The 12,525-nt window shown below is 41.8% G+C and overlaps 1 protein-coding gene across 1 annotated transcript in view; it reads left to right on the forward strand.

The window, feature by feature from the left end:
* dcc (DCC netrin 1 receptor) overlaps positions 1-12,525 on the forward strand; it is a 240,727-nt gene that overhangs the window by 149,601 nt on the left and 78,601 nt on the right. Inside the window, exon 13 of the mRNA XM_054612210.1 lies at positions 10,261-10,402. Coding sequence (XP_054468185.1) covers positions 10,261-10,402 — 142 coding nt within the window. The remainder of the gene's footprint in view (positions 1-10,260; positions 10,403-12,525) is intronic.

A 12,525-nucleotide genomic window follows, 5' to 3' on the forward strand; every position in this document is an offset into this window, starting at 1 on the left:
AAACAGGATTGGTGACAATGGGCAGCCCTGGCGGAGGCCAACATGCACTGGGAACAAGCTCGACTTTGTGCCGACACAGCTCTCACTTTGGTCATACAAGGACTGAATGGCTCGTAGCAACAAACCAGGTACCCCATATTCCCGCAGTAGAGGCCCACAGGACTCCCCGAGGGACATGGTCGAAGGCCTTCTCCAAGTCCACAAAACACATGTAGACTGGATGAGCAAACTCCCATGCCCCCTCCAACAGACCTGCAAGGGTAAAGAGCATGAAGGGCATTCTAGCCTCGACAATTTACACATTATGTTTTTCTGCTACCCCAAGCGATTGTCTATACTGCCCACACCAGCAGCCAGCTCTGCGAAAAAACTTTTAGATGTTGGTGTTAAGTTTTCTCTTTTTATAATCAGGTTGTTTCATCCTCCTCAGAAAGCGGCAGCAGAGAAAATGATGAATGTTTCCAGAGTTGGCTCATAATTTATGGCCATGAAGAGGAGGTTCACACTGTCTGTGGAGAGCTGACCTCATTTAGTTTCTGTCCACTTATTTTCCTGCTTGTGATTGATAATTCTCTGCCGATCGGCTCTCGGGTTGGGGCTGATCGATCAGTGATGTCGGAGCTGCTTGACATTTTAAAGTCTCATGATACCAGCTTTAAAAGGCTTCCTCTTTTTTTAAAATGTTGGCTGATGGAAATTTGAAAGTAGATGAATACCAAACATTCTAAAGCAGTAGGTGGTTATATTGCTTTTTCACACAGCCTAACCAGCTCCACACCCTGATATATTATTTTGCCTTCATGCTATTTCAATACAATTTCGAATATTTGTGCAGCCCTGGTTCTGCTGCATCAGACGGTCAGAACTGCGGCTCCTACATCAAAAAGTGAAACTTAACGATGTGAATTGACACAAAATAACTCTATGTTCGGGCAAGAAAACTACTTGGTTAGGTTTAAGAAAAGATTTTGGTTCGTTAAGTAACTCAAGTGCCTGTCATTAGTTAACACTTAAGTTACATAACAAAACTAAGGTAAAATAAGTCAAGTCAACATTGACTTCTGGTCTCACATGTGATACCAACAATAGTCTCCTGGGTGAAAGTCCTGTGTTTGTTTGAAAAGATCTTGTTTTTTTACGTAACTTAAATGCCTGTCATTAGTTAAGCGAGTAGGGTACCTAACAATACTAAGGTAAAATATTTCAACGTTGACTTATGGTTTCAAATGGGACACAAACAGCAGTCTCCTGGGTGAAAGTCTGTCATTGTTTGAACCAACCATTCATCTCGACCTCCTCGCTAAGCAGACGTTGACGCTCATCAAACTTTGTCAGCTGACTTCCTACTTTTCTCCCGTCATAACTACAATGGCCACTATCGGTCAGTGGGTGAGGGTGAACTAAATACCTGTGTTAAAATGACATGTTTACCTGCACTCTTTGTGTGAGTCGTTGGGATCGTGTCCATATCATCCAACACTAGACTGGCCGATTCTTCTCTATTTTCCAGAACATGAGCCTGGGTAACAGAAACACTTAGCACCCTGATAGTGTGGAAGATTGACATTCAAACAAGGAAACACCGAGCTCAGCAAAGCAGGGAATGGATACTGACAATAAGAACCTGCCTGCAGTAGATGCGTTGTTAAACAGTGGTCAGTGGATAAATGGTCAGTTGTTCACTGTTCGTACTTATACTTACAAAACGTAACGCACCAGAATTTGCATATGAGCCATGACATGCAGGGCAGTCTCTGAGAAAGTCAGGTGAAGTAGTATTAAAACTCCTTTGAGAGAGGAGGACGGGTAGGATCGACGTAATTTCATCCAGGAGACCATCTTTTGTGAAACCAAAAGTCGACGTTGACTTATTTTCCCTCACTTATGTTTCTTAACTTATATATTTAACTAACGTCACATTAACCCAACGATCTACTCCTAAACCTAACCAAGTCCTTTTGTAGCCTTAACATCAGGTTTCATACTACATGAGCTTTGTTCAGGCGCACTTATCGCTGGTGTTGCTGGACAGGTCGGAGAACACATGAAAAATAAGCAATAACTTTTCGTTAAATATCATATACTAACAGCTGTATGAGGATATGTTAAAATGGTGTTCATACTGTACGTTAAAATATTGTTTACTGAAAGTTATCTGAATAGATAAGTGCTCTTAGCAACAGCCATAGTGCTGAAACTAATTGCGGTAATGTTGCCTGATAAAGCTAAATAGAATTAAGCGTCAGAGCTCCACGGCAGATTTTAGGAAAATCGTTAAAAAACTGCATGTGAACTCTAAACTGTGCTGAGCTCCCGCTGCTTCCTGATCACTGCTTAATTGCTATGTGTGTGTGTGTGTGTGTGTGTGTGTGTGTGTGGGTGTGTGTGTGTGGGTCCAGCCTCAGTCAGTTTCCCTGCAGCTCACTGCTGAAGGAGAATATGTGAATCTCTCTGCACTCGTCAAGTTTCTGCTGTCAAACCAACTTTTCAGACAAATCTGACATTTCCTCAACTTCCCTCCAGTCACTGGAGCTTTACTGTCAGTGTGTGTGTGTGTGTGTGTGTGTGTGTGTGTGTGTGTGTGTGTGTGTGTGTGTGTGTGTGTGTGTGTGTGTGTGTGTGTGTGTGTGTGTGTGTGTGTGTGTGTGTGTGTGTGTGTGTGTTGTTGAATGCTTGGTTGGACACAGCCAGAGTTCACAGTATGTTCACAGTCCGTGTTTTTTTTTTACCCAGAGTTCTCCAGAGAGTTCAGCTGGGGTTACCGTCTCTGTGTCCGTCGGAGTTAGAATCAGCACTCTGCAAACCATTAACTCCTCTTCGGGTGTAAGAAAAGCTTTATGAAGTGCTCCTGTTGGAGGGATTTAACCTCCCACTGACTCTGCAGGAGTCAGATGTGTTACTCTGGAGAACCTGGAGACTCATTTAGGCATTTATTATAAGAACCAGCAGCGTAGGGTCCCACTGAGCTCAGTGTGAAGTGTTCATTTGACTTCTGAGGATGATGAAAACGGTTCCATTATGAAAACTCTGAGTTAATATCCGTATACAGGAGGCCGTGCAAGTCATAATTTATTCTGGTCTTCCAACATGCAGTCCTTCTCTTTTCCCACGGACACATTTTCACTCTCACATATACGTGTTTTTTCACTGTCAACCAGAAATTTCAAGAATTTTGAAGGACTCTGAAATGATGTATAGACTTGTGAGAGAAGATCATGGATATGCTAATGTGAAGAAACACACACAAGCACACACATAGATACACAAAACCTAAATCTGGAGTTATAGTACGCGTTCCATTAACAGGCCTCTAATGTAGAAATAGCAGTTCCTTGAAATATATAAAAAATATACTGTTATAAAAGCCATTTTCTGTCATTTAAAACTAGTCTCAAAGGTCATTTCTGGTCATTCCGGCAGAGCGTAATGACAGGACAGAACATCCTCTGGGGATTTTGTTACTGTGATATAATCAAATTACATTTTTGACATTGTGAAATAACACAGTTTCACTGTAGTTATTTTAGGGTAGTTTTCTGATCCATGAAGAGCTGCCAGACGAGACCTTTAATGTGTCAGAGGAAAGAAGAAAGTTCAAACTTGAAAAGTTTCACACAAACTTCAATGTGTGTGTTTGTCTGTTGAAATGTGCTGAGGTCCTTTCTAGTGTCAGTCAGTTGGTCGGCCTCTTCAGATCCAAACACACTCAGTGAAATCATCACATCATGCTTACAGCGTCAAAAAACAGATGTTTTCTGGGACTCAGTCTCCCTCCGTCATGCACCTGCGATGATGTCCCTCAGCAGCAGATGATTGCGGTCAATCATCTCGGATTCCCTCACTCTGATGTTTGGCAAGTAGAGTCGTCGTGGTAACGGGATGATTACAGCCTTGGAAACAGAAAATAATCATCAGTTTGTTGTCACTCATCAGCTCTGTTTCACCCTCAAGTCATCCTCTCCTCTTAATCAGCGTCAATCCAACTTCACCTGAAGCTCCGCCCACCTCATCAGGAGCTTATCTCCTAATTAGTCAAAGCGATAAACAGCCGGGCTCAGATTGGACCAGGGAGGGTCCTGTGACCAGGAAGTCACGGGTTTGATCCCAGAACACATTCTTTTTTCTCCAGAGAAGATGTTTGCATCATTCCTTTAGTATCTGAAGGATCTACTGCTGAATACCTCATTTTAAAAAGATAAAAAAAGACTACAACTCCCATGAAGCTTGCCGTCTCTGGGGGGTTTTCCAGCAAAGGAAAGAAAGAGCTTTTTCCTGAATGTATATAGATTGCAAATAACACATTATGATGAAACTGGTTATCCTGTTTTCCATAAAAATGGCTGTCTTGTAAAGAAATTGAATTCCATGAAAAAAAAAACATTTGCATCAACTTGAAGTGACATTCACAGGATTCAGAAATAATCTGAGGAACATGTCCCCAATCCCCAGTGGAAATTACACCCTTGAGTGGTCTTTATATTTATGCAAGATCACTTCGTAACCATGGTAACACTTACCACAAATCAGTATGCTTGCAGGTATTTCCCTGATACATCAGAAAGAAAGGCTTCCCCTACGGAGGGGAGATGTGAGTGGAGCTGGAACGATAAGCTGATTCATAGATTTGTCTACAGAAAATCAAATCTTGAATGAATGAATTCAGCGTCTCAAACATACACTGTATAAAAGAAGTGGACCTAGTCGTTGTGACGTCACCCATTGGTTTGTAGACTGACGTTTTGAATCCTCGTGTTCAGCAAATTGGCCGTTGCCATCTTGACTTTTTGCAACCAGTGAATGGAAGTTACCATATTTGGAATGCGGAAGAGTGATGTAGAGGTCTGGTAGGGTAGAGACCTGTCAATCACAGTAAGCATACTCTGCTTTATGGTCTATTTGACTCTAAATGGACCATAATTTCCTAAATGAACATCATGCTGTATTGAAGAAGACTTGAAACTAGAGATTGAGACCATAAACTCATGTTTACAATGTTTACTGAGGGAATAAATCAAGAGAGAAGTAGAGTCAAGTTCTCATAGACCTCTATACAACCAGAGGAGTCTCACCCTCATAGCCAGTAGAGAGAAAGTTTTAAGAAACTTCTACATTGGCTTCACTCATCAGAACCAGAGGCTGCAGCCTGGTCTCAAATATGAGTTTTGGAATGTTCTACAAAACATGACATGACCTCTGCTTGTCACTACAGACTTTTTATGGGCAGATTAAAATTTGCTGGCATTGTATACAGTAATGAACTGATTTATCAATAATGAAATTTATATTTTTATAATTGTTGTTTACAGATTGTTTGCAATAAGTCAAACCACTATGCATAACACACACACACACACACACACACACACACACACACACACACACACACACACACACACACACACACACACACACACACGGTGCAGCATGGTGTTGCATGTTGTATTGGAGAGCAAATAGAGACAATCTGCCCTCCATGTGATTGCTCCTTTTACCCAGAGGACATTAACACATGCACACACGCACACACACACATGCGCGTGCACAGTCGATGCAATTGGAGCTCTCACCCAGAGGACATGAACAAACAATCACAGATTGAATTCAGGGAGTGTTTACTCACCTGGCCCTGTATATGTGTGTGTGTGTGTGTGTGTGTGTGTGTGTGTGTGTGTGTGTGTGTGTGTGTGTGTGTGTGTGTGTGTGTGTGTGTGTGTGTGTGTGTGTGTGTGTGTGTGTGTGTGTGTGTACGCTTGCATGCGTGCGTGCGTTTGTGTGAGTGTGGAGGTCACAGGGTGGATGAGGTGCTCTGTATGCAGCTCTCACACTACAGCTCAGCATACAGAAACAGAGGAGAAAACCACTGAATGAATTCCAGATTCAGTTCAAAGTTTTGTTTTTCCTTCAAAGTGTTTTCATCCATCGATTGGACAAACTGTACAAAGAGTCAGCTGGAAATACGATAACACTGACTGTACTTAAATTCAAAATAATACACGCCAGCAACTTAGGAGTTTTGTCTGAAATAGACCCAACATGGACTGGAGTCTAAAAGTTGTTCTACCTGCATACAGTGAAAGTTATCAAGACTCCCTCAGCTATTCAGGCAAGACAAAAGTGTGGTGATTGCACAACTCAGATATCTACTCTAAATACTGATCAATTGTATACCTACTAGTTGTTTACTATAGCAAGAAAAATACAGACTTTGTTTTGTACAGTGTATCTTCCTTAAGTCTCGCTCAGATGTCTCTGCTTCTTGTGATTATCACTGTCGATTTGGTTATAATCAGCCCTCATTATCATCAGTGTTATCTTCATCGGCGTTCCGCAGACCTCCCGGCATTTTTCCCCGTGCTCTCTGAGGGACAATTTAAACAGACGGACGCCCTCGGCCTGTTTGAAGGCAGCGAACAAGGCTTCACTTGCCCTGCTGCTCTACAATGTCAACTACATGTGGATACAAAGCAGCTGCAGGAAGGACACTTTCTGCTTCACTCAGAACAGAGGGAAAAAAACAGAGGAATGATTCAGTGTTACAGCACAGCCTGAAGCTACTTCACCTCTTAATTTAAACAAGGAAAGGTAGCTCATCTGAAACCAGCTTAATTGATCCATAGAGCCCATTTAGCTCAGTGAGAGCTTTGAGAGAGATGAAACTCAACAACTCATTTCAGCCAGGGGGACGGTTATATATATTTTGCAGTAGTAGAAGCAGTAATAGAAGTATTTAAGGCAGTAATAGTGTTAGCAGCAGCAGAAGTAATAGCAGTAGTAGAAGCAGTAATGTCATTAGTAGAACATGTAATAGCAGCATCAGCATTAGTATCAGTAGCAGCAGCAGTAATAGCAGTAGTAGAAGCACTATCAGTAGCATCAGCAGAGTTGTGGTGTTATATGTATTCACAGTGATGTCACTGATAGTAACAGTCTACTAAAGGAATCCATGGATGGTTGTTGTATTTAGGAGTATTTCCCTCCCAGTAAAGACTCTGGGAGTGGTGATGGCGTTGTCCTCCTTCATGGATGGTTTGCCTCTTTGCGTTCCTGTGGGATTTGTTCCAACATGAATTTAACTTCTGTGTTGTTTCCATGGAGACCTCACATCCAACTGTGGCCTGTCAAAGTGGCTAATTAGTTAATGAAGCGCATTGTGACGTGCAGCCAGAGAGAGAGAGTATATGAAGGAATTTGGCCGGCACACACATTTATTCAATTTGTCCCTCTCTTTTTCCTCTCCCTCCATCCTTCTGCCCCTCCTCTCCTCTCCTCTCCTCTTCTCTCATCTCCCCCCTCCCCCTCAGTAATCAGTTCTGCTGTAATCAATTAGCAGGATGAGGAGCAGCAGAGGGAACAGGTGCAGCTAAATGTTAATGAATTCCTCCGTGGCTGTTGTCACAGTAACACTGGCTGAATATTTAAACTGCTCGTTGGCCCGATGACTTACACCACAGCTGATGGAGTGATACACACACCATCACTCTGTGTGTGTGTGTGTGTGTGTGTGTGTGTGTGTGTGTGTGTGTGTGTGTGTGTGTGTGTGTGTGTGTGTGTGTGTGTGTGTGTGTGTTAATGTGACACAAATAAGGGATGTGTGAATGTGTGTGATACAATCTGCCCGTGTATAAGTGGCCGCCTGGTTCTAAACGGTGCGTGTTTTGTGTATAATGGCGATCCACTTCAATTCACGCTGTTTGTGAAAATTATACCACAACAACAGGAACGGGTTTCTGATTGGCTGGCAGGCATGCATGTTTTAAAGTTGACCTGCAGAGGGTTTTTAAAGTTTTCATTAAATATCTTTCACAAAATGTGTTTCCTTGAGGCCGACTAAATTAATTTCCATCCCCATGAAACATTTGCAAAGAGAATTTTAGACAAAACGTATTTGAAACCAGCCATGTTTGCTTGCTTGCTGTCTTCTTCTTCTTCCCCTTAGTTGGCACATCATTAACATTCGCATAATGTTAATCAAAACTGTGCATGGGCGACCTTGTTTGTATTGACATACTGTTTCCAAAGATACTCTATTACAAAAGGTGACACATTACAAGCTCCACCAATGTATTTAGATAGTATACACTTCCTGTTTCCTAAGAGGGCGTGGTCATTGCGTGTGCACCTCTCCCCCTATCCCTTGCACCTCGTTTGAAATTGTTGTGAACGTTGTGTGGATAATTGAAAGCAGATTGAATTATATTTACATTTTGTTTTTATGTTCGTCTCTAGCTAACAATAGATATTTACACAGCTAACAGACATTTTTAGCATTGCTGAACTTAGTTAGCTAGTGTTTGTCAATGTAAGTTGCCAGATCTTGGTGAGTCTGTTGCAGAGACAGAGAATAAAGTAAATTTTCTTCCTGATCTGCCCGTCTGAAAAATGACATTTAATTGTCAAAACGTTCCGAACATAAATGGCTTTAGAAAAATGGGTCCAAATGTACTTTGAAGACTACGGGGGAAAAGAATCGGTCACAATTTGTGTTCACGTCTCCCTCTTCAGTTAATGGACTCAGGACCTGATGCTTGTCTCCTCAAGGGACACTTCAGGGGCAGTAGTAAAATCGAACAGGAAACTGACTCCGCTGTCTCCTCTCTGTACTGTCTCTGACTGTTCTAACAACACAGGGGCCCACTCTTAAAAAAACATTGCTCAATAGTGCTACTATTGGTTATAAAGGTCCTCATTCTGGGGCCCATAGAGCAGGAGTCCTTGCTAAAGTCCCGGCTAAACTGCTGACTAGACATGCACATGAATGACACTGAGATCAATAACAGATATAGAACAAAGTCACGTGAGGCAGTTTGTGATGTTTGGGAAACAGCAGTTAATTTTATATACACTGATATTGTACTGTTAAAAATAGTTTTTTGGGGAGAGTAGGCGTCACATGACCTGCAATTCTTACAGTGGCTATTTAATTTGGAGCTCCAATCATGCACCAGAGATTAGATTAGACTCAGATTATTTCATCTACCAAACTGATTTTGTTACAGCGCCCCCACATTTCTATATTGATGATTGATGTTAATCGGAATTGAGTTGTAATTTCTATTAGTAGTAGTTGTAGGAAAAGTCTGAGGAGGAGTAGTAGAAATAAATCTACGCAGCTAGCAGGAGGAGCTTTAAAAGAGGTAACACATGATGAGGCAGAAAAGAGAGAGGTAGAGGTAGACTTTTCTAATTAATTAATCTTCATTAATGTCCACCTAACATACACACACACACATACACACACACAGAAACATGCAAGCACGTAGAGGGTCACACTGAGTATATCAGCAGAATGGTTGATGGCAGCTGCCTCACAGAGCAGAGCACACTGGGGGCCGAGCAAACATCTGCTGTGTGTGTGAGTGTGTGTGTGTGTGTGTGTGTGTGTGTGTGTGTGTGTGTGTGTGTGTGTCAGAGGTGGGTTGTTAACATGCAAATAAAGCAATTAAAATTCATGCAACACACACACAAACACAAACAAATGCACACAGATACACCTACAGACAGTATATATATGACACACTCACAAACAAGCAGTGAAACTCAAACTACCACAGCATTCTTTCTAGAACAATTCAATGTGACCAGATAGACAGCAGCTCAGCGACAGACGATGAGACGGGCCTCTCTGCTGAACGCTGCTCAGATTCACAGTCACTCTTCACACCTTGCTGTGATAAAAAACACAAACACGCTCAAACATAATGCTGCATTCTGGTCGTGACACATTGTGATAACAGGTGGTCGACATTTGAAATCCCTATTGGGCGTATGCATGGCTGTAGTATCATTGTAAACATCATAATCTGGATTGTACAATTGATGAGGGTTTAACAACAGAAAGAATACATTCTTTCTTGTTGTTTTGTTTGAAATGTTATATTGAAATAGGACAAATATATTTATGATATGGGCAATCATAAATTCTCGTTATCTGTCCCTCTGCATGTCTATATATTGTTCGTACCAGACTTCATGTTGATGGGCGTTCAACACATAAAGCATCTCAAAATGACACAAAGAGAAGTAAAGCAACTATAAAGAGACACAAAACAACAACAAAGACACTCAAAATGACCACAAAGAAAGGTTAAACTACTACAATGCACAATGACTTCAAAGGGAAGCAAAACAACTTCGACCACTAAGGAAGTGTTTTGTGTCTCTTTCTGTCTAGGGGCCGATTGTCTCATAATCTATCCGTGTGCAGGATGTTTTGCAGCTCAATGGGTTTACTTATTGTTTCCTGTCCTCACTGTCTTTCAGAGCATCAAGGTGTCATGGCAGCCGCCTCCGCGAAGCGCCCAGAATGGCATCATCTCCGCCTACAAGATCAAATACAGGAAGACCGGTCGCCGTGGAGACCAAGAGGCCATCGAACCCAACAACTTCTGGTTCCTGTTTACAGGTGGGATTTATTTCTTAAAACTTAGAGAAACTGAACTAAAATAACAACTTCAAGTTCTAGTTATATAGTTAAATTGGTAGGCTTTTATTTCTCAGAAGCATGCCAATTAAAAAGAAAAGTCGTTGTGGTTTTCATCAAATCATACGCATTTTGACCCTGGCATTGTCTTCCTGGGCTGCACGGTGGTGTAGTAGTTAGCACTGTCGCCTCACAGCAAGAGGGGCCCGGGTTCAATTCCCGGGCTGGACAACCTTCTGTGAGGAGTTTGCATGTTCCCCCCCGTGTCAGCGTGGGTTCTCTCCGGGTTCTCCGGCTTCCTCCCACAGTCCAAAGACATGCAGCTAAGGTGCATTGAAGACTCTAAATTGCCCGTAGGTGTGGATGTGAGTGTGAATGGTTGTCTGTCTCTATATGTCAGCTCTGCGACAGACTGGCGACCTGTCCAGGGTGAACCCTGCCTTCGCCCATTGACAGCTGAGATCGGCTCCAGCACCCCTGCGACCCTTAACTGGATAAGCAGGTTACGGAAAATGGATGGATGGAATGGATTGTCTTCCTAACTGGCCACTATTAACGCAGCATCGTGCAGCGTGTAGTTTTTTGAGCTGAACTTCTGTTAGCCAACATGTTTCTATGTATAGCTGTGACTCGCTTTGAATGCCTGCATGGACAATTAACTGCTAATTGGTAGAATTGGAATGAGGAGTTATCCATACAATAACCATTTCACTACAAAAACCTTATTAAGGTGTCAGCTCGCTGAAGGGATAATGCTGTTGGCTATACTGTTTGTCATTCCCAGTAATTATCACAATATTTAACTTTTTGTTTTTTGTTTAAAAGTACAGACAACAAAAAGTACTACTCACCCCTCTTTAAAATCTCCATTCTGATAGCAAGCATTTGGCTGATAGATACTTGGTGTGCTTACACAATGTAACATAACACTAACTGTTAGGACATGGTGTCTCTCTGTAGACGAGTCTTCTGACATCATTACAGTTGATGTTGAATTATTCTTTGTTGCTTGACCTAACGTTACATTTCATTTTTAATCAATGAAAACCACGTTGCGTGACCACCGTCATGCGGTGCATCCAATGCGCTCTTGGTAGACGATTTCTTTCACATAAAATATTCAATTTTTTTTATCATTTTGTAGGAGAAAAAAAACTGTTTTTAAAATGTATTTTATTTATTAAAATGGATCCATATATGAATTGATTTTTTTCCCTCCAAACAACTGGACTTGTGTCAGCTTGTGTCTGTTTTGTCTTTTTTGAAAACTGCATTTGCATGGGTTTAAATCTGAATCAGTGTGTGTGTGTGTGTGTGTGTGTGTGTGTGTGTGTGTGTGTGTGTGTGTGTGTGTGTGTGTGTGTGTGTGTGTGTGTGTGTATCAGCATTCAAACTGCCACCAGCTATTATTTCAATTTGAGGTTTGCAGGATTTGAATGAAACTGATCTCCCTTTTCATTATTTTCCACTGATGGTTATCTTCATCCGTCCATCCGTGCAGCAACTCATTCCCCAGTGGCAGGTGTTTGTGTTTGTTGTGTGTGTGTGTGTGTGTGTGTGTGTGTGTGTGTGTGTGTGTGTGTGTGTGTGTGTGTGTGTGTGTGTGTGTGTGTGTGTGTGTGTGTGTGTGTGTGTGTGTTGAATGTGATCTGCCGCTGCAAGCTTGGCTGTCAGTAATAATCATTGCTTTTTACTGTCTCAGAAAAACAAACTGAATTTCAATAAAATAACATGACAAATTGTAGCTGAGAAGACTAAAGGACAAACCTTTATTAACACTTTAATTTACACTGCACAGTAGACTCAGAAGGGACAGGTGTAGTAACATTTCCAATTAAACTCATCTGTTTGTTTGCCTTCAAGCTTGTTAATTTAGCACCAACAATAGAACTCCATGTTTGTGGGTTCAGTGAGGAGACACTTAACTCCCCTGATCCAAATTGTTTGAACAAATCAGACAGCGTCCAATCAAGTTGCAGGAGAGAACCGTGAATAAATTGGAAAAAATGCTATGGGTGCGATGAATAGCCACAACTGTAAGTATTGGTCGTGCACTGCTCTGGTGTTTTTGGAGAAACCTTGTTGATGAGACTTAGATGGAAAAC

The sequence above is a fragment of the Anoplopoma fimbria genome, chromosome 14, assembly GCF_027596085.1.
Source record: "Anoplopoma fimbria isolate UVic2021 breed Golden Eagle Sablefish chromosome 14, Afim_UVic_2022, whole genome shotgun sequence".
Taxonomy (NCBI): domain Eukaryota; kingdom Metazoa; phylum Chordata; class Actinopteri; order Perciformes; family Anoplopomatidae; genus Anoplopoma; species Anoplopoma fimbria.